The sequence below is a fragment of the Chionomys nivalis genome, chromosome 3, assembly GCF_950005125.1.
Source record: "Chionomys nivalis chromosome 3, mChiNiv1.1, whole genome shotgun sequence".
Classification (NCBI taxonomy): Eukaryota; Metazoa; Chordata; class Mammalia; order Rodentia; family Cricetidae; genus Chionomys; species Chionomys nivalis.
Window position 1 is genome coordinate 61,373,891 of NC_080088.1, and position 23,454 is coordinate 61,397,344.

Consider the following 23,454-nt stretch of genomic DNA (forward strand, 5'->3'; position numbering starts at 1 on the left):
AGAAATTGAAGGTCACTTTCAGCTACATTGTAAGGGCAGCAAGAGATACATGAGAACATGTCTCAAAAAAGGGGGCGGGGCAGTGTTGACACAGGATTGCCAAGAGTTTAAGGTTTAAGACCACCCCGGGCTACATGGCAAATTCTAGGCCAGTTTGAGTTAGAGTGAGATATTGTCTCGAAAAAACAAATTCAAAGAAAGCATCTAAGAAAGAAAGAATCCACAAGCTGGCATGGTGGCCTATCCCTACACCCCAGCACTTGGAGAACTGAAGCAAATGGGTACTTTACAAGGCCAGCCACCAGGAGCACAGTAGACCCTATCAGGATGGGGACTGAGAGGAGAACTGCTTGGTACGTGTGAGTCTAGATGAACCTTGAAGTGGAAAAAGCCGACACAATAAACCATGCTTAGACGTCCAAGCAAACAAGTATGGGTATGGGAAGGAGAGAACAGTGTTGACTATGTAGGGCTACCTAGGGGCTTGATAGAAATATTCTGCCAAGGTTGTATAATCTTATAACTACACTAACACCATGGGATTATACTCTTTAAAAGAGCAAACTTTATGGTATACAAATGGTATTTCAATGTATTTTTATAAACATTCATTTAATTTGTATGTATATGCATATGAACATCAGAACACACATGAAAATAAGAGGTCAGTTCTCAAGGTCAATTCTTTCAACCATGTGGTCTCAGGGATCAGACTGAGGTCATTAACCTTAATGGCAAATCACCCCACATCACTGGCCCCGGTGTCTAAATGTAAAAGAATAGTGGGCGATGGTGGCACATGCCTTTAATCCCAGCACTCACTTGGGAGGCAGAGGCAGAGGCAGCTAGATCTCTGTGAGTTCGAGGCCAGTCTAGTCTACAGAGTGAGTTCCAGGACAACCAGAGCTACACAGAGAAACCCTGTCTCATGGGGGAAGAAGGTATAAAGCTCACATTTCCCCCACTTTGTGTACAAAGCCACATACCTTTCCAATAGCTTCTGTGTGATGCTGCGTACAGATCTGCAGTCTGCTAACCCAGTGCTGCCGCTCTTTAGCATCTGTGGCTGATAAAAAGAATATACACGTTACTTATTTTCATATTTATTTGGGGAACACAATTAATTGTCCACAGTACAAAAGATGGATGAGTAGAAAGCAAAGACTAGTTCTACTTTCCTTACAGAAAATGTCACTGACAGTGGGGGACAGGAAGACTAAAGCGTTGCCTTCGCTACAAGTGAACACTGCCTAGGGAGGACAGAGCAAACCAGGTAAGGACACGAGGCAATAGGTCTTGAGTTCCTTACGGTGGTATGTATGTGTGTATGTATGTATTTATTTATTTATTTTCAGTTTTTGAGACAAAGTTTCTCTGTGTAGCCCTGGCTAGTCTGGAACTTGGTCTGTAGAGCAAGCTGGCCTCAAACTCAGTGATCTACCTGCTTCTGCCTCCTGAGTGCTAAGATTAAAGGTGTGCACCACTACTGCCCAGCTGAAATATCCTTATTTAAATAAACAACCTCAATTTAGAATCTAAGTACTGGGGCTGGAGAGATGGCTCAGTGGGTAAGAGCACTGACTGCTCTTCTAGAGGACTCACGTTCAATTCCCAGCACCCACATGGCAGCCTACACCTGTCTATAACTCCAGTTACAGGGGATGTGATACCCTCACACAGATATGTAGGAAAACACCAATGAACAGTAAATAAAAATAAGAAAAAAAATAGAATCTGAATCTGAAGTATTAGCAATCCTTTCAGATCTTAGCAAAATAGTCAGTTAGGATAGCCACTATACTTTATGTGTACTTATTAAGTAAAAATCACATATTTCTTCATAAATTTATCTACATAGAAGTTATAAGCCAGGTATAGGCAGCAAGAGCTTGTAATTTTATTACTCAGAGGTGGAGGACAAGCATTCAAAGCCAGCCTAGGTTGCGCACAAGACCCTGTCTAAAGAAGTCCAAGTGACGGTCGTATCGCCCTGAACAGGGTTCCAATTTTATCAGAAACCAATATGAATACCCAAAACCAAACCCAAAGTTATACTGTATCATAATGAATATGGATATTTAAAAAAATATTTAATATGTATACAGTGTTCTGCCTATATGCCAGAAAAGGGCACCAGATCGCAGTATAGATGGTTGTGGGCCACCAGATGGTTGTTTTGGGAATTGAACTCAGAACCTCTGGAAGAGCAGCCAATGCTCTTAACCTCTGAGCCATCTCTCCAGCCCCCATGAATATGGACATTTTAACAAACCCGCATTGAATACATTAGTCACCAAAAGATGTCAAGAAGACAATGGGCAAAAAGGAAAAATTCCCTGTGGCAGACATAAAATGGTATTATTTAAACAAGTCTAGGTTATATGGGTTGTAGGGGTTTCATCTACAAAACCGTTTTTAAAAGGCCCATCACTAAACAGATTCATTCATTGCCAATTTGAACAATTACTAAGACAGATTCCGTAAACCCTCAGAGCAGTTCTGAGGCTATGGAGTAGTGTGTCAGCAGCGACAGCAGCTCCTGTACCCAAGTGCACGGGAAAGCAGCTAGAGTAGAGCTGCCACTGTGGAGGGGTCGCAGCACTAGGTCGGCCTACCTCTGAGTTTACTTATTTTAGTCTTTGAGACAGGGTTTCTCTGTGTAACAGCCCTAGCTGTCCTGGAACCAGCTCTGTAGACCAGGCTGGCCTCAAACTCAAGAGATCCGCCTACCTCTGCCTCCCAAGTGCTGAGATTAAAAGTGAGCACTACCGCCCCGTTTACCTCTGAGTTTATACTGCTCCCCGCTGGCAGCATTCACTGTGAAGGTGTGGGAGTCCTCATCGCTGGGCGAGATCACAGCGCCTGCAAGCTGCAAAGTACCTCTGGGTTTCTGATTTCTAGACTGTTCATTCACAAAGTACTCCAATAGCCCAGCTTCATTGTTTAAAACAAAAAACCTGCAATGAGGTTAAGAAAGTGGTGAATTTTAAACATTTGTCCTAGCCAAACTAACGCATGCAAACTTCAAGCATTTAAAAGTTATAGTGGGCTTTCATTGGAAAAAACAAAACAAAACTAAAACTAAAGCATGGCAAGAAGGAAACCAGGAACTACACCAAACTTCCTAGGACAAAAGTTACTTTAAAATTGGACACATTTAATAAAGGTACAAGACAGCCGGGCGGTGGTGGTGCATGCCTTTAATTCCAGTACTCGGAAGGCAGAGGCAGGTGGATCTCTGTGAGTTTGAAGCCAGCCTGGTCTCCAAGAGCGAGTTCCAGAACAGGTACCAGAGCTACAGAGAAACCTTGTCTCAAAACCAAAACATAAACAACATAAATAAATAAATAAATAAATAAATAAAGAAAGAAAGAAAGAAAGAAAGAAAGAAAGAAAGGCACAAGCCACAGAGCTGAGGAAGAAACATCTATTTACGTAATTTCTGTGGTGCTGGAGATCAAATCTAGGGCCTCATATACCCTGGGCAGACGCTCCATCTGAGCTCCTTCTCAAGCCCCAGGAGAAGTGTTTCCCAGGGAAGAACACAGTAAGCACCCCTTCTTTAGATGGACACTCTCCTGATAAACTGCACACGAGGGCAGGGAGACCTGTTATGGCAAATATGAACTCTAGGCTGGTGTGACGCCAGATAAAAGTGACTATGGGAATTGCAGAGACATACTGCTCTTGCAGATGACCTGAGTTTGGTTCCCAATAGCCATTCTTAAAATCACCTATAACTCCAGTTCTAGTGGGATCCAATGCCCTTTTTTGGTCTCTACAGGTACCTACACACATACACACAAAATAATAATCAGTCTTAAAAAAAATAACCCTCAGTAATCAATATGAATTTTAAAGGAATGAATCTGATCTACGATTTAACCAGTGAACTGTACACTTAGAAAGATGTTGTGACTGTATCTTTAGATAGGTCACAAGTGAAGGTTACTTACCTTGTTTAAAAATGAAAAGACTGCAACTGGAGACACAGAACACAGGGAACCTGAGACTAAACGACGAAATACTGATATTCTTTGGCAAAGAATTTAATGGAACACTGGTGGACTTTGGAAAAGAATTTGATGTTCTGATTCAGTTATAGACTAGATAGTTTAGGATGCATCAACTAAGATCCCAAATTTCAATAGGACAACAGTTCTTTTTATAAAAAATTTTTGTCTTTACTTCTATGACATGTCTGAAAAACATTAATCCTAGTCTGTGTTGTTTAAGGTAGGAAGAAAGCAACTTGAATTATCCTATCATATTAAAAGCAGAATTCTCCAAATGCATGTGAATTAGAAACAGTGTGATACACAGTTTTGTGAAAATAAATTGTCTACTAAAATAGACCTTAGACTCAAAATTATTTATTTACCAATTTTAATTTAAGTACTTCAGAGAGCATTTGAGGGCTGGGGAATGGTTCAATGAGTAAGCGCGTGTGCTTGCAAGCATGAGGAGCTGACAGCAAATCGGCACCCACGTGAAAAGTCTTGCATGCTGCGCATGCCTATCATCCCAGCAAGGCAGAAACAGGAGGACCCCGACAGCTGAGGCAGAGAATTAGAACCTTGTGCACGGAACTTTGCTGGTCAGAGCAGAAGGGGACAACCAGGCACAAGGGCAATATCTGTAGTCCTAGTCGCTCCACATGCTGAGGCTCAAGAGCTCAGACTCAGCCTGGGCCACATAGAAAGGGCTCATTTATTTTATTTTCGTCTTTTGAGTCAGGATCTCTTTATATAGCCTGGCTGTCCAGGACCTCGACATGTAGACAAGACTGGCCTAATTCACAGAGATCTTCTTGCCTTGACCTCCTGAGTGCTGGAATTAAAGTTGTATGCCACCATGCCCAGCCACAGCTCATTTCTTTAAAACACATACACACACACACACACACACACACACACACACACACACACAGTGCTGTATCATCCATTAGTCTACTTCCTGGAACAGACACAAAACACGGACTTGAACAGATACTGGCAAACCATTTACAGAAGCATTAGTTACAATTGCCAAAGGTAGAGACAACCCAAATGTCCATCAATAGATGAATGAATAAACAAAGGCTTTATATACACATACATACATACTGGACTATTACTGGTCTTTAAATAATGGTATGGATCAGGGAAGCGGCTTATTGGGTGAAGGTACTTCTGCCAGTATGATGTGCACACACACACACACACACACAAATAATTAATTTTTAAAATTGGGCCAACAAAATGGTTCAGTGGATAAGGGAGTGTTGTCAAGTCTGAAGAAGTCAGTTCAATCCCTGGGCACCACACTATGGAAACAGAACTCACTCTGATCTCCACATGCTTGCTGTGATATTCAGGTACATAGGGGTGTACTCATGCACACATTCACATATAACATAAAAATAAAATAAAAACCATCAAAGAGCTGGTGGCGGTAGCCCACATCTTTACTACCAGCACTCATGAGGCAGAAGCAGTCAGACCTCTGCGTTCGAGGACAGCCTGGTCTACAGACTGAGTTCTAGGGCACACAGAGAAACCCAGTCTCAGAAAAAAGAAACAACAACAACAAAAAACTCAAAGTTGTGATACAAGTCTAGATTCATACAGGTGAATCTTGAAATTACACAGAGTGAGATAAAAAGTCACACAAAGGTCACATATTGTAGGCTCCATGGACATGGGACAGAAGTATTAAAATCCAGAGACCAAAGTAGGGGGAAGGCTTGTGGAGGGATACTATTATATAAAGGGCACAGAGTTTTAGACTGAGATGAGGAGGAAGGTTCTGGAGATAGGTGATTGTTACAGTTGAACAAAATGGTGACTATATTTAAAAAACACTGAGTTGGATGCTTTAAATCCTATATATTTAATTTCAATTTAAAAAGTAAAAGCTTAATACCTCTGCCTGCAACTGTGAAGTCCACATGCACTTGAGAGATCCAGGCCCTGCTCACCCACTGCCTGTGTGGCTGTCGGCTGCCTAGTTAACCCTCCAAGGTCACAGAGTTTTGAGAGTCAAGCACAAATGCCCATTTTCCTCACCTCTGCACACAGTAAAAACACATGGCAAGTGAACACAGCACTCTATTCTTAATGATATTTCTGAGAGTTAGAAGCTGCCACTTGGACATATGTCAACCTCTCCACCTAAGGAAAATGCCATCCACTTGTAGGAGAGATAAGGTAGACCTTTCTCTAAAAGGCTCCCAACTATTTGTACTGATGTCTGCATATAACACAATCAGCTCCCAATCTCTTAGGAAGCTGACATGATAGGAAATCAACTTACCTGTACTGCCACCCAGTGACGAGGTTGGTGTACTTCATTAAATAGCCATAAACATTTTCCATGTGGTCGCTGTTTGAAAGAGAGGAGAAAACTAAAGTTAGTGAGCAGTAAGAAGAAATCCCAGCGAGGCAGCTGTGCAGGTTCGCAAACAGCTGCAGAGACATCAACAGTCATATGTGCCTTTAGTCTCTGCCCTCAGGAAAGCAGAGGCAGGAGAATTCTGTGAGTTTAAGGGCAGTCCGGTCAACATATGGAAAGACAGGCCAGCGAGGGCTACAGAGAGTCCTGTGTCAAAACACCAGAAAAAAAAGAAAGCCAAGGGGCTGGAGAGATGGCTCAGAGGTTAAGAGCATTGCCATGTGGCTCACAACCATCTGTAATGAGGTCTGGTGCCCTCTTCTGGCCTTCAGGCATACACGCAGACAGAATATTGTATACATAATAAATAAATAAATATTAAAAAAAAAGAAAGAAAGAAAAAAAGAAAGCCAAACCCTTCAGAAGAAAAATAAACAGATTCATTGAGGTCCCTGGTCCCCTCCTCCAGAATTTTACTCATAGGATTTTAATTTACCAAATTTTTTCCAAACAAGTGCAATAGTCCACTTCTTACTAATATTTCAAATATAAAACTGCATAAATACAGAAACAAATACACTCTGTGTGTTGTATTTAAAACAACGACCCCAAAATGAGTTCCTGAAGAGCCTTCCTCTGCTTTGGGCACTTAACACACAATCGTTTTCCGGGAACTGTTTCTGTTCTTCTTTGTCCAGGGCCAGAACTCTATACCCTGACTCTTGCACTCTCTCTCTCTCAATCTGCAAAGCCTGAGGTAGAACACAGAAGTTACTTCCTCAAAGGATCAAGATATTTCATGATTCACCATTTGGGGAACTGCTTCTCAGTCAGGTTCTCCACACCAAGCCTCTGTCTGTGGGTGTCTTCCCTACCTGGTAGCAGTCCTAAAAGCACTGCAGCTGGACTCCCCCAGACTATCTACAAGTGGATGATGGGGAGAAACTTTCCTAAAATCTTAAGTATACTTACTAGCAAAATCACAGATGTGTTAAAGCTATCAAGGAGGGGCTGAAGAGATAGCTCAGTGGGTAAAGTGGTTGCCGTGCACTGAGGACCTGAGTTCAGATCCCCACCCCTGTGTAAAAGCTGGATGGTGACTGCACGTGCCTATAATCCCAGTGCTGGGAAGAAATGGAAAGATTTCCAGTCAGTCTAGCTCCAGGTCCCAGAATGAGGTAAAGGGCTGGTGATCTAGCTCAGCAGGGAAAGATAATGGCCAACAAATCTGATGATGAGTTTCAGGTGTTCAACCTGCACTGTAGAAGGAAACAACGTGATTCCAGCAAGTTGTCCTGACTTCCAAACATGCCATGGCACACACTCATGCTTGTGTGTATACACACATACACACACACACACAGAAAAAAAGTAGAAAGCAATAGAGAAGACACCTAACACCAATGTCTGGCCATCACACGCCCCACATGGGAGCACCTGTACACGCATGCATGTGCACACCTACATGCACACACCAAAAATTAATTAAAGCAAGCCATTAAAAATTGTATCATAAAAGAAAGCCAGCCTACAAACCACAATCCCAGAGAACTTAGACAACAATGCGACACTAAGAGAGACTTACATAGATATAATCTACATGGGAAGTAGAAAGTAGAAAAAAAACAAGATCTCCTGAGTAAATTGGGAGCATGAGGACCTTGGGGGAGGGTTGAAGGGAAGAGGGGGCAGGGGAGAGGCAGGGAGGGGAGCAGACAAAAATATAGAGCTCAATAAATATCAATAAAAAATGTAAAAAAAATTATCATAGCTGGGTGGTGGTGGCGCACGCCTTTAATCCCAGCACTTGGGAGGCAGAGGCAGATGGCTCTATTGACGTGGAACAACTGTGTTACCTGGTGGCCATTGGAACTCAAATGTTTTGTTTTGGAAAACATCATCTGCTTTCAGAGTCACTATGCAGCCAAGGATGACCTTAGACTCCTGACTCCCCTGCCTCTGTCTCCCAAGTGTGGGGATGACAGGCATGCAGCATAACATCGTGCTGAACCCGAACATCTTTTTGTTCACGTTTCTGCCCCGCTAACTCCTTAAACAAGCTAGCATCCCCTAATTCAAAAATCCCAAATCCAAAGGGATTAAGGGATATCACCAGTAAAGCCACAAGCATACACCAAAATCTGAAACCTCCCAACCTGAAACATTGCTGGTCTCAAGCACCTCTTAGGAAATGTCTGATGAACGTCTGTGACCCAGTGTGTGATCCTCCAGGGCTCATGCTCCACTCTCATTACAAGTATAGACATTTTTGTACACATTTAACGAACCTTTACTATTCAGACAATCTGGTTCTGAATTGAAGAAAGCACTACATAACAGATTTTATCATGCGCTCTTTTATGTACTACTAACCAGGTGATAAGAACCAGACCCTGTAACCTGAAATGCGAAGTTACCTTCCGTGCTGCAGTAGCCCACTGCTTAGCAGACTGGGTATATCTCTCATCTCTTCAGCATACCGTGTCCTTGGAATTGGTCCTGGAAGCTGTCTATGAAAACAGCTGGTGAAGGCGGCTGGAGGGATGGCTTGGTGGATAAGAGCACTTACTGCTCTCCCAGTGGTCACGAGTTCTGTTCCCAGCAATTGTGGTTAACAACTGCTTTTAACTCTAGTCTGGGGGATCCAATGCCTCTGGCCTTCTCAAGCACCAGCATGCATGTGCAATACCCCCAAAATATATTCATAATGAAATAAAAACTTAAGTGGTATTTGTACGTGTGCACACGCAGGTACGGTTTAACATGAAGACAGAACAAGGAAGAACTGTAAGGAAGGACTGACGGCAGGGAATGGGCAAAAGTGGTCAAAGAGGACACCAAGTTCACTGTTTTTCTAGTTCTAAAACTTCCATGGGCTTTTTTTAATGGATAAGTGCATAAAATATATTCTATATTAAAAATGTAAAATTTAGGAGCTGAATGGTGGTGGCGCACGCATTTAATCCTAGTACCTAGGAGGCAGAGACAGGTGGATCTCTGTGAGTTAGAGGCCAGCCTTATCTACAGAGCGAGTTCTAGGACAGGCTCCAAAGCCACAGAGAAACCCTGTCTTGAGAAGAAAAAGATGCAAAACTGAATGTAAGATCCATGGTGTACATTCCCAGACTATCCACACCGACAACAGTTAAACTGCAGAGGGAGACTCTGGATCTCATTACTGTGTGATGTTTTTATTCATTTGAAAGGTTTTAAAGTTTATGAAACTTTTCAAGAGCTGCTTAACTGAATTACAAAGTGATATTAATATGTTTTGTCTGACACTCCCTCCTAGACAACAACTGTTTCAGATCTGAATCTCCATTACTACTACACATTTCTTTTTTGTTTGTTTTTATTTTGAGACAGTCTTGTTAGGTAGCCTAGGCTAGCCTTGAATGTGTGATCTCTCCCACTTCAACTCCCTGAGGGCTAGGGTCACAGGTGTTGGGCTCCATGCTTGACTAACACAGTAACTGTTAACCTTTCAGACTTAAGAAACATGAAATGTCTAAAACTAAGCTTGCTTTTAAATACTTTCAGATACGTTCATTTAAGAACAAATGATTCCCCAGGCAGTGGTGACACAAGCCTTTAATTCTAGCTCAGGAGGCAGAGAGGTGGGTATCTGAGTTTGAGACCAGCCTGGTCTACAAAGCGAGTTCCAGGACACCCAGGGCTACACAGAGAAACCCTGCCTTAACTCCCCCCAATAAAAAAAAGAATTAATGATTCTTACTAGACATAAAGTACTCTGAAAAGTAAGGAATATATAAAGGTAGCATCTTTCCACCTGAGATTTGTAACTAACCCCAGAAGAAACACATCACACACACACACACACACACACACACACACACAGAGAGAGAGAGAGAGAGAGAGAGAGAGAGAGAGAACACATTGTTACCCTGTAGCAAGTCTCTGTCACTACAATACTGTTTAAAAAGACTTTCCTTTTCTTTCACTTTTTTTTTTTGTTTGTTTCAAGACAGGGTTTCTCTGTGTGACTCTGGCTATCTGGAACTCACTCTGTAGACCAGGGTGGCCTCAAACTCAGAGATCCACCTGCCTCTGCTTTCCAAGTGCTAGGATTAAAGGCGTGCGCCACCACTACCGGTTCTTCTTTCACTTTTCTAGTTTTTGTACAAGTATATATTATATGTTGAGCACACCCTCCCCCTCCCCCCATCAGTACCCTTTGTCCCACTAAGTAGTTTTGCTTCTACTTTCACATCACATTCACAGGATAATTTCATGTATCTATATGCAATCTAGGAACCACAGATGAAAGAATAGATATGATACTTGTCTAAAAAGGATATGTCATTAAACAAAGTACAGAACTCTATGGTAACAGGGGCTATATGTACAGAACTCTACGGTAACAGGGTGATAGGACCTGGTACTGATTAAGTATAAAACGAGAAAGGGACAGAAGAGAGACCAGAGACAAAGGTAAAAGCTAGATTCCAGCAGCAAATGGGTCACAGAGGAATTTGCATTTGCTGGTAATTTGCACAGTGGCGGGGTGGTGTGAGTTCGAGGCCAGCCTAGTCTACAAGAGCTAGTTCCAGGACAGGCTCCAAAGCTACAGAGAAACCCTGTCTTGGGGAAAAAAATTTTTTTCACAGTGGCCTTAAGGACCTATAAGGGGCACAGAGGAAGGTACGTGGTTAGGCAGCATGGCTGAGATACAGACAGAAACTTCCAGTCCACTTGGTCTATGTGCATACAGCATATTTGAAGACACAGTTGTAAACAAGATGATTACTCAAGGTGCTCAAGTGATAAGAGATGGACAGGGTCTGAGAGAGAACTCTAAGGAAAGTTCAAGGGTGAAATGAAGGGGTTATCAGCAATGGAGAGAAGAGTGGCAGAGACCAGAGGCCTATGGGAATTTCAAGGTGAGTGTGAGGCCAGCACTGCTCAGTACTATCAGAGACTGGAGTTAACAAGAACAAGCATTCCTGGAGAAGCAACAAAATGCTGCTTGGTTTTTGCTAAAATATAGGAGAAACTTACAATCCATAATTTTTAAAAATCTTTTTGGGTGTTTTGAGACAGGATTTCTTTTTGTAACTTTGGAGCCTGTCCTGGAACTAGCTCTGTAGACCAGGCTGGCCTCAAACTCACAGAGATCCACCTGTCTCTGATTCCCAATCACTGGGATTTAAGGCGTGCGCCACCACCGCCCAGCTTCCAATCCATAACTTTAAGAGGGCATGAAATCAGGGCATGCCAGTGCTGAATCACAGGGATGAAGCCTTAAGTTTTGCTTAATAGCCTGTGTGTCTAACTCTGGTTCTTTTTAGCTTAGGAACTGCATTTGTGGAATGTGTAGAAGCTTAGAAGGACTTAAAGGTAAAATTTTGTGAAAGATAGATTTATCATAAATAATGACCATATAAATAAAATACAAACATTATAATATGTGTGATTATGTATATTTAACTACTGATTGGGCTGGGGACATAGCTCAGTGGTAGAGAACTTACCTAGCAAGCTCAAGTCCATTGGTTTGATTCCAGTACCAAAACTAATCATTTTTACTATTGTATTCCTCTCCAGTAGATATTGTGTTGGAAACTGTAAACGGTCTGAGGATCACCCTACTCACAAGCTAGCAAATTAGCTACGAGTTCACAGACAGCAGCAGAAGACTCCTGGGGGGAAATGACAGACTTCAGTTCTCAGAGCAACAACAGCACAGATTGATTTTCAGGCAAATCCCAGTGGGCCACAGAGGGCAAGTGACGCCTACACAGAGGACAGACAGACTGTGTTAAAGGCCAGAACCTCAAGTCTTGCTCGAACACACATCTTGTGAAAAGCAGTGAGCAATACTACCGACTCTGCCAAGCAAGACTTTATTTCATCATGAGACCTTATTTCATCACAAACAGCAAAACATATGACAAATGAGATATGATCCTTATCTTCCAAGGCATGTCTTGTGAGCAAAGGTACTGACCTCCTTTTGTTCCATAGTCGTTTTCTAGGCTACACAAATTACAAGAATTAGTAAATAAAGCCGGGCGGTGGTGGCGCATGCCTTTAATCCCAGCACTCAGGAGGCAGAGGCAGGTGGATCTCTGTGAGTTGGAGGCCAGACTGGTCTACAAACTGAGTTCCAGGACAAAGATACACAGAGAAACCCTGTCTCAAAAGTCAAAAATTAAAAATAAAAGAAATAGAGTTTAAAATAAAGCCATGTAAAGATGGAAAACACAGAGAATCTGGATACTGTATATTATTATGTTGTCTTTATATTGCTTGACAGCTGAGGAAAGAACAACAGCTGCTAAAAAACATTTGAATATAAATGCTGCTGGATTAACAAAACATAAATATTTTGTAAATGCCTTGACTTCAAAATTACTTTGGAGAAGAAGTTTTGCTTTTGTTTCCACAGGAAATGAGAGGTTGTGGACTCATTCTAGGCTAAGAAAAATAAGGTTTGATAAAGGAAGACCCCTGAGAAATCTCTGATAGGAGTGGATGGTCCAGATGTCTGACATCTACTTCCAGAACAGCCTCAAGACTGCTGGCTGAGATGATCAAGCCCCACAGAATTTTCCACTCAGGGCTTGACCATAATCTTAAATTTTGTTTAGGTCCCCATAAGATTATCGGTGCCCCCAATCAGCAGGAAGTAACCTGGAAAACTATGCCCACATTCCCTAAAAATCGACTGTGGATATTTTCCTTTGTTTAGAATGTTGGTTACAAGTTGTTATGAATAATGGTCAGGAGAAAAGTTAAACAAAGGATATTAGATTCAGGTCTTTTTTTTTTTTTTAAGGGGGGAAATGCTGCGGGACAATGGTCTTTTATTCTTTTTTTTTTTTTTTTTTTTTTGATTTTTTTGAGACAGGGTTTCTCTGTAGCTTTTTGGTTCCTGTCCTGGAACTAGCTCTCGAACTCACAGAGATCCGCCTGCCTCTGCCTCCCGAGTGCTGAATGGTCTTTTATTCTGTTACTTGCATTATTTTTAATAAAACGCTGATTGGCCAGTAACAAAAAGGAAGGAAGAAAGGAAGGAAGGAAGGAAGGAAGGAAGGAAGGAAGGAAGGAAGGAAGGAAGGAAGGAAAAGAGATCTGCCTGTTCATCATGGCTAGCTGTTTTTTTTTTTGAGTCTAAAATAAAAATATTTAAATGTTTAAAACTTTTGAGAAAAGGTAGTCCCTACCATACATGCCCAAGCTTGCCTTTCACTGCTTCCTTTGGTTTGCTCCTTTCTGTTCACGTCAAAAAACAGACAGTGTAGTTATAGAATTGCAAATTTCCCTTGAAGGTGACACTGAGAAAATAAAGAGGAAATTTACTTATGAACTGTTACCATTCACTGTGAAAAAGGAAGGCTCCAGAATTAAGAATGCTATCTTCCCTACAAATGGTAAGTAAAATCCATATATGAATATAAACGACTCCAAAAGAAAGATAATTTAAGGCTAACAGAATAAATTCAACCAACTTTTTCTTAAGGTCATCATGAGACAGTCTGCAAATACCAACGAGGTTCTTTCTTCTGATTTTTTCAATGACGCTGAAAATGAAGCCCAGGAGCTTCCATGTTCCACTCGTCTGGGTGTGTACATCTATGCACATAAATGGGTGGCTCACACACTCAAGAGGCTCAAAAATATTTGTTATGAGTCAGAGCCCTAGAAAAACATGAGACAAAACATGTATTAAACTATCATCAATAAGTATCCGCTCATTTACAGCCTATCTTCTTTTAATATCTCTATGCAGTAACTACCTAGAAATAAAAAGTCTTCCAAGCTGTGGGATCCTGGCCAACTCATTTCCGCTTCCATTTTCTTCCACTGTAAGACAGAGACAGTGTACTACAGCTCTGAGAACTATGAGGATCAAGTGTGGCGAGAGAGGACATGCTGAATACCAGAAAGACCATTACCTGTACTCTCCATCCCTCCATTCTGAAGCTAGTTGGATATGAACAGCCCGAGTAAATACTGGGCATATTGAGTCAAATGCATAATCCAACTGAACCAAATTAATTTCTTCTCTAGATTTTCAGAATTTTAAATACGGGTGACGACTGGGGTCAATTTGTATTTCCTTCCTTCAGCACCACCTCTCATCCGAATCTCCCTTTACCCTTTCTATCTTGTGTCTAGGTCACTGTGGTTCATTTCCTAGCACCCAAATGCCTCTTATTCCCTAACAATCAAATCAAATTTGTTTGATCATATAAAAAAAAAAAAAGGTCTCAGGTGGCCACCTTTACTCCTAGTACTTCGGAGGCAGTGGCAGGCACATCTCATGAGTTAGAAGCCAGCCTGGTCTACAAAACAAGTTCCAGGACAGACTCCAAAGCTACACAGAAAAACCCTGTCTTGAACAGCGAACAAAACAGACAAAAAAGCTCACTACTGGGTGACCATCCAGACTCCATTACATTACTAACTATGGCAGACATTTTCTGGCATGTACCCAATAATCCAGAGACCTGGCGTGCAAGCCCTGTGTAAGCCATGCGTCCAATGTCTGGAGAAAGGCAATGTGCTCTCACTTCCACGCTTAGGTTAGAAAGACTGCACCTGACTGAGAGCCGTAAGTCTGGCTAAGAGTTCTCACTCTAATTCCTGCCTCTGATGAAACACACCGCCCAGCTACAGGATATTCTGTGGAAAGGTCCACATGGTCTCTGACCATGAGCCATGACGACCTGGGATCTTTGTCCAGTAAGGGAAAGGGAACTGATTTATGCTGTGAGCCCAAGGGAACAGAGCCTTCCTATCCGAATTCAAGCCTCTGAGTGACCGTGGCTTCAGTGAAGAACACAGCCAGCAGAATACCACCCACACACTCGATGTAGAAGGTTCTTTATCTATCTGTTGTTTCATTGGTTAATTAATAAAGAAAACTGATTGGCCTGATAGGTCAGAACATAGATAGGCGGAGTAGACCGAACAGAATGCTGGGAAGAAGGGAGGTGAGCCAGATGCGATGGAGCCAGCCGCCAGGTCAGACATGCTGAATCTTTTCCGGTAAGACACCACCTCGTGGTGCTATACAGATTATTAGAAATGGGTTAAGCAAGATATGAGAGTTAGCCAAGAAGAGGCTAGATATAATGGGCCAAGCAGTGTTTAAAAGAATACAGTTTCCGTGTTATTATTTTGGGGCACAAGCTAGCCAGGTGGCTGCGAGCAGGGCGGCAGGATCGCAGCCCGCAGCTCCTTCAACACACACTGAAGTAATCAGTGCTGCCAGCGTGTCTTTAATCAATTTGGAAGGCTGAGGCAGGAGGTTCTGGGGTTCCGGGACAGCCTCAGCAACAAGGAAACCTGGTGTCCATCTGTCCCATTCCCCTGTCTAGCCCATTCTCCAACTCCCCCCTCATCACCTACCTCAAACATACAAAGGTATTGCTTTAGTAAATTGAGTCATTGGACTTGGGGGTAATTTGTAACATAGTAATAACACATTTGGCTCACCTATATTTCTCTGTTATGGAATATTTGGACACTGTGTGAAGATGTAGTGCTGTGACTGGTGTAATAAAAAGCTGAATGACCAATAACCAGGCAGGAGCTATAGGCTGGGCGTCTAGGCAGAGAGAGAGAGATTGAGATACTAGGAGGAAGTATCTAGGAGCATAATTTCACCAGCAGATTTGGAGTAAGTCGGATGTGCTGTACTAAGAAGAGGAAACCAAGCCACAAGGCAGAACATAGAATGATAAAAGTAGGTTAATTTAAATTATAAGAGCTAGTCAGAAAAGCCTAAGCAAGGCCAAGCATTCATAACTAATAATAAGTCTCTGGGTCATTATTTGTGGGCTGGTGGTCCAAAGATAGTCCAAAAAGAAAGCTTGCTGCTACATATCTTTTCTTTCTTTTTCTTTTTGAGTTTTTTCAAGACAAGGTTTCTCTGTGTAACCCTGGCTGTTCCGGGAACTCCTTCTGTAGACCAGGCTGTCCTTGAATTTCCAGAGATCCCCCTGCCTCTGCCCGCCAAGTGCTGGGATTAAAGGCGTGCAGACGCCACTGCTGGTAGCACCATCATTTTTAAAAAGGAGATGAGGAAGTCCTGAGACATGAGGAGCCGAGTCAGATCCCAGCACCCACATAAGAGCTGGGCACAGCAGTGTGCAGCTGTAATCCCACTGCTTAGCTAGAGAAAGGAGGATCTCTGGATGAGGGCTAGTGGGAAGGCTCGGCAGGTACAAGCACTTGCCTGGCACTGTTCAGTCTCTGCAGCCCTCAGTGGAGGGAGAGCATCGACTTCCACAGACTGCTTCTAACCGTCACACGGACACTATGGCACAGAAACACGCTCATACACACCATACATGAAAAGAACGATACATTTTCAAATACTTAAAATCAAAATGTGGTGGGAAACAACTGGCAAAGATTGCTGACGATCTCTGGTGTCCACATGCACCCACCACACACACGAGTTGTCTGTCATACAAAGTGCACTAAGGGCCACAGAGATGGTTCAGCGGGGAAAGACACTTGCTGCCAAACCTAATGAACTGACTTCAATCCTTGGAACCCATAGTGGAAGGAGAGAACTAAGGCTATGCTCTAGCTCTTATACAGACAAGTAAATAAATACAATACACTTTTAAAATTTAACTATATAAAAATAAAATGTTGTTGGCCTACATGCTTGCAAGGTTCTAGGTTTGATTCCCTACACTGCTAAAAACAAATAAAATCCTAAAACATATTGAGTATAAATAAGCACTTACTAAACAAAGAAATAATACAACTTTATCTGGCACTATAGCAAGAGACCATAAAAAGGGCTGGAGGGCCAGGCACTCCTTTAATCCCAGCACCGGAGAGGCATAAACCATCTTGGTCTTCCTAGTTCAGGACAGTCAGAATTACACAGTAAGACCCTGTCTCAAATAAAACCAGGTGTGGTGGTAAAGGGAGGGACTGGAAATGGGTAAGAGGTTAAAATCGACGGCTGCACAACCATGAGGACTGGAGTTCTAAGCCCAGCATCCACTAACAAGCCAGAAGTTCCACGAGAATCTGCAACTCCAGCTCGGAGGGACCCAATGCCCTATTCTGGGCTCCATGTGCTCTCAGGCATGCATACCTGCATACACATGAGAACTTGTCTTCAAAGACATGAATACACACAAGTAAAAAACAATAGGAAGGCAGCGAGGGAGGGAGGGGGGGAGGGAGAGAGGGAGGAAGAAGGGAAGGAGGGAAGGAAGGAAGGAAACTAAACCACAGCACTTGGGAAACAGAGGCAGGAAGATTACTGGGAGTTTGAAGCTAGCCTGATGCACACAGTGAATCCTAAGACAACCAGGATATGTACAGAAACCCTGTCTCAAAAAAACACAAAACAAACAAACAAACAAAACAAATTTAAAAAAATCAGTAAAAATAATTTCTCTGGGGAGGAAAACTGGATGGTTGGGACAAGCATGTAAAGGCAAATATGTTACATATGTAAAGTCTTATTATTTTAAAAAAAGAAGTTAACAAAATGTTTTATTTATTTATTTATTTGAGACAGGGTTTCTCTGTAGCTTTGGTGCCTGTCCTGGAACTAGCTCTTGTAGACTAGGCTGGGCTCAAACTCACAGAGATTCGCCTGCCTCTGCCTCCCGAGTGCTGAGATTAAAGGCGTGCGCCACCACTGCCCGGCTAACAAAATGTTTTAAATATGATATTAATTAACATTTTAAAATGTTAATTCACATCTTAAGCCTGCCTATAATCTCAACACTTTGTAGGCCTGAAGATCAGGAGTTCAATGTCATCCTCAGCTATATAGCAAACAGGGCAAGCCTGGGCTACATGAGATCCTATCTCAAAACATGCACGCGCACGTACACACACACACACCCCACCTACCTAACAATGTACATTTTCAAAATGGAGATAGTATCAAATTACTGTAGAGACTAAAGCTACTGATGAGACTGGTAATGCTCAGATCAGCAGTTGTGTACGTGGCTCTAGAGTTCCTGAAAGGTTTCCTGACTCAGACTCCATTAGCTGAGGTCAGAAAGGAGAAAGAGATAAAGAGTCCACAGCACAAGAGCATAAGACCAGCTTGGAAGAGGGCAAAAAAAAAAAAAAAAACCAGCCGATGGCGTGAAGGGCAAACAAGAGAGAGTACGGTCAGGAAGTCAAGAAAATGGGACGAGGGTGCAGCTGTGGCTCAGAGAGAAGTGTCAAAGTATTCTAAAGGCATGTCGACTTCCGGGGGCTCGGGTGGAATGAAGATGTGAAAATACTCACTTGGTATTTTCATCCCTTGGTAAGGACAGAGCAAACGGCATAGACTACTTAGTAAATAAGAGGCAGGAAGCATAAACTGCTTCTAGAGCAAAGGATAGGCCACTTTCTAGCATGGTTACTATTGTTTTACACATCTTTAGACTCTGAGCCCGGGGGCAGACGCCAGGAAAAGGAGACCACAAGTTGAGCACTGAGTGTTTACTCTATTCTATTTGATTTTCCACTTTAGTTCAGAGTGGTTTTCAGAAGTCAGACTAACACAAGACTGGACTCTGGGTATCCTGAACTTTACCTCACTTCCTTTAATGATATCAAGGTATCCCCCACAAAAAGAATTTTCTAAGGGCTCATCTTAACTCTAAAGGGAAGGGGCTGGAGAGATGGCTCAGTAGTTAAGAACACTGGCTGCTCTTCCAGAGGATCTGGGTTCTGGGTTTGGTGCCCCGCACCCATGTGGCAGCTCACAACTGTCTATAACTCCCTCTTCTGGCCTCGACAACCAAAGCACACACATACAAACATACACACATGTAGGCAAACCTCATACACATAAAAAATAAAATGAAGGAAATCACAAAAGGGGATATCATGTTGCCTTTAGTTCAATACCCATTTGCCGATTAAAAAGTTACCTACTTTTCTTAGTTGTGCAAAGTCAAGCCATGCATATTTCACACACACACACACACATATATATTTGCATATTAGGTGGTTTAGTTTGATTCCGGTGGGGGGAGGGGTTGATACAGGCTCTCTATGTAGTCCTGGCTGTCCATCCTGGAACTCACCATGCAGATCAGGCTGGCCTAGAACTCACAGATGATGGAGGAAGGTTATTGGTTAAAAAATAAAGAAACTGCTTGGCCTTCATAGGTTAGAACATAGGTGGGTGGAGTAAACAGAACAGAATGCTGGGAGGAAGAGGAAGTGAGCTCAGACTTGATAGCTCTCCTCTCTGAGGCAGGTGCAATGGAGCTCCGACCCAGGGTGGACGTAGGCTAGAATCTTCCCGGTAAGCACACCTTGGGGTGCTACACACATTATTAGAAATGGGCTAGTCCAGGTGCAAGAGTTAGCCGAGAAGAGGCTAGATATAATGGGCCAAGCAGTGTTTAAAAGAATACAGTTTGTGTGTTGTTATTTCGGGGCATAAGCTAGCCAGGCGACTAGGAGCTGGGGCAGCAGGAACACAGCCTGCAGCTCCCTACAACACACAGATATTCTCCTGCCTCAGCCGCCTGTGTGGTGGGATTAAAGAAGAATGCCACCACACCCAGTACATGTTTGCATGTTGTACTACAGGCACACTTCACGTAATAGTATTCACAATAAATACGTGTCTTTCACAAAATGTTGGTTCTAACCCCTTCTAAGTTTCACACATGTTTCACTGGTGCAGTCAAAGAGCTCAATACGATCAAAAACCAAAAAGCCCCTAGTAGTTAAACTCCCAGGCAGTTAATCAAAATTTAAGTATTCATCACTGCAGTTCCAACATCACAGGATGCCCGGATTTTGTTCATTCTTAGAATTATGGACAGTAATCTCTCCCTACACTTCACATATATTAAAAAAAAAAAAAACACAAAAATGAAGCTTTTGTTGTTTCTCCAGGAACTCTTTCTTGTTCCTTAAATTTTTCATTTATAATAATGAAAATTGTCCATACTGTCTCTTCGCCTTTGAACCCTAAGTATTTACGTCCCTCCCCGTTTCTAAGTCACAAGCACCCAAAGGGTAGGGCACTCTTCTTCCATCATTCCACAACTTTGAGCACGCAGCGTTTGCTAGCTGCTGAGAGTGCTGAGTTCAACAGTTTCTTTTCTAACAGCCACCCAGGCTTACTCGTAAACAAATTACAACAGAGGCAAAAACAGAAGTGAGGACAGGAAGAAATCAGAAGACGAATAAACCCTTGAGCAGTAGAGGAAATTCTGGGGTACATTTCCGAATTCCTCAAAAGGCCTCAACAGATACCTGTTGAATGTATTTCCGAATGAATACAGGAAGCAGAGGATCTAGCTCCAGGAAAGATTAGCAGCTTCGGAAGTGGCCTTCCAACTGCAACATGCAAACACCCAAACATTCCCTTCCACCCCAGAACATCACTTTGGAGGACCATACCTGTACTGCCAGCCTTTCGTGCTGCCACCGCGGCTGCTGCTGCTGCTACTGCTGATGGCACCCCCACAGCTGCTGTTGCTGCTGTTCTTGTTCGGGGTCACCGCGGTGGCCAGGCCCTCCAGCTTCCCTTCACTCTCCGAGACTTTCAGGACCGGTGCCGGCTCACCTCCCTGCATCTTAACTCCAAAGTTCATCTGCCCTTCTCGGGCGAGAGGAATCACCTGCAGAGGGCTCTTGGAGGTACTTTCCCCGTTTCTTTCTCTCTTGTTTTGTTTTTTTTTTTTACTCTGAATGTGATCTCAGACCGCGGGTAGAGTGGAAACCGTCAGCGGTCCAGAAAACGAGGACACGCATTTCCACTTTGGTTCAAACTTTTAAAGAGCACAGGTCCCCTTCCGATAGCTGCCTCTCCCGAGCAAGAACAAGGAGGACAGATCACCCCGCCAGAGGGCTCGTTGCCACACTCGGAGGAGCAGCCGGGCGGCGCGGGCGAGGTCGCGGATCCTCCGGCCGGGAACGCGGGGGCAAGGACGGGAGACCACGGCCGAGGAGCCCCGGAGTCCGCGGCCTGACCTCGGGGCTCGGGAGGTGGGCCGGTCGCGCTGCCTCTTCTCCTCCGCCGGGTCCTCAGAAAAAAGGACCCGTCCAGCCAGTTCGGCGGTTCCCGCCGCAGCCCCACACTGAACCGGAGCGGTCGCGCGCAGCCCGCCGAGGGTCGGGCAGACGCCGCCGGCTCCGAGGCCGCTTCAGCGGGGGTCGAAGGTGAGAGGTTCGCGGCGGCCTCCTCCGACACCCCTGGTCCTGACGCTCGGCGGACTTCACCTGAGCGGACCGGTCCCTGGAGCCGCCCCAGCCCTAAAAGTAAAAGCCAGGGCCCCGGCCGCCGCCCCACCCACAGCCGGTCACCCACCCGCCTGCTAGCTCTCCCCGCCTTCCTTTCCGGTGTCGTGTGAACTCATTTCCGCTAGAGCTGAAGCGCCGGCGCCATCTTTAATTGGGGCAGCCGAGCCCGAAAGGAGGCGGTGACAGGGAATCTAGGGCGAAGGAGCTGGAGGTCGAGGCTGCAAGGAAAGGCTCTGGGAGGGAGGGGAGGGGGAGGAAGGAGGGAGGGACAAGGGAATGAAATGGTCTTGCTAAACAGCTCTTACACTCTCTTGTAGAGCCCCTTTCCGTGCCGTTTTAAGGGAACCTAAAATGAATGAATGAACGAAAGAAATTAAGAATTTACGGAGCAAAGGGATAAAACACCTGTTCGGTGATTTTGGAACAACAAAACCATGGGGCTGGAGAGATGGCTCAGCGGTTAAGAGCATTGCCTGCTCTGCCAAACAAAGGTCCTGAGTTCAATTCCCACCTGTAATGAGGTCTGGTGCCCTCTTCTGGCCTTCAGGCATACACACAGAATATTGTATACATAATTAATAAATAAATATTTTAAAAAAACAAACATGAAATTGGACTCTAAGGTAAATTGGACTCTAAGGTAAATCAGTCTTAGAAAATAAAAGGAGTCGGGCAGTGGTGATGCCTTTAATCCCAACACTCTGAAGGCAGGCGGATCTCTGTGAGTTCGAGGCCAAGGCTACACTGAGAAATTCTGTCTCCAAAAACCAAAATAAATTAAAAAAAAAACACTCACCCCACCACCACCCCCCCAAAAAAAGGAAAGGAAATTATCTTGGAAATTAGAGATCTTGGTGATGCAGCAAAAATTTGAAATAATGAGATTGATGCTATAAAGGATTTAACAGAGTTTAGCTAAGGGAGAGCTGCCTCCAATACTACTGAAAGAAAAGTAATAGTAGGCTTGCTGCAAACCGTAAGGAAGAAATTGTGCCATAATTAAAGTCCAGGGTCGCTAAGAAAGTTTATTCGCTGAACTGACCTCCAGTTAGACTCCAACTCTGTAACAAAGGGAGAGAACCCTCCCTTACAGCCAGCCATTAGGTCCATCCCCTTATCAAAGCATGGCCCTACGAGACCACTCAAGGGGGCAGAGCAGGCCACAACCATTCACAAGGCCTGACCTGCCACTGACTCCGTCTCTTCATAGGAAAAGTGTAATTCTGCCAGGTGGGCAGATGAACCTGGGTGACAACTATTTGAGAAGAACACGGGTGTAGTGTACTTGTTTGTTTTGTAGACAGTTTCTCCATGTCCTGGCTGCCCTGGAACTCTCTTGTAGACCAGGCTGGTCTCGAACTCACAGAGATCCGCCTGCCTCTGCCTCCCGAGTGCTGGGATTAAAGGTGTGCACCCCCACCACCCGGTTGTGTTACATTCTTTTATGTTGCATTTGTTTAACTCTGTGAAGCTGTGTTATTTTACCTGCCTAAACACCTGATTGGCCTAATAAAGAGCTGAATGGCCAATAGCTGGGCAGGAGAGAGAAATAAGCAGGTCTGGTGGGCAGAGAGGATAAATAGATGAGGGAAGGAGGAGAAAAGAAGAAGGAAATAGGATGAGGGGCCAACCACCAGCCACACAGTCGGCCACGGAGTAAGAAGCAAGGAAAGATATATAAAATCAAGAAAGGTAAAAGTGCTGGGCAGTGATGGCGTACGCCTTTAATCCCAGCACTTGGGAGGCAGAGGCAGGCGGATCTCTGTGAGTTCAAGACCAGCCTGGTCTACAAGAGCTAGTTCCAGGACAGGCTCCAAAGCTACAGAGAAACCCTGTCTCGAAAAAGCAAAACAAAACAAAAAA

General features: G+C 43.7%; 1 protein-coding gene across 1 annotated transcript in view; it reads right to left on the bottom strand.

Annotated features, from left to right (window-relative positions):
* Osbpl11 (oxysterol binding protein like 11) overlaps positions 1–21,666 on the bottom strand; it is a 62,953-nt gene extending 41,287 nt beyond the window's left edge. The window contains exons 1-4 of the mRNA XM_057765378.1: positions 20,749–21,666; positions 6,295–6,363; positions 2,782–2,957; positions 987–1,066 (exon numbers count right to left, since the gene is read on the bottom strand). Of these exons, the coding sequence (XP_057621361.1) occupies positions 987–1,066; positions 2,782–2,957; positions 6,295–6,363; positions 20,749–20,942 (519 nt within the window). The 5' untranslated portion in view covers positions 20,943–21,666. The remainder of the gene's footprint in view (positions 1–986; positions 1,067–2,781; positions 2,958–6,294; positions 6,364–20,748) is intronic.
* Positions 21,667–23,454: the final 1,788 nt, after the last annotated feature.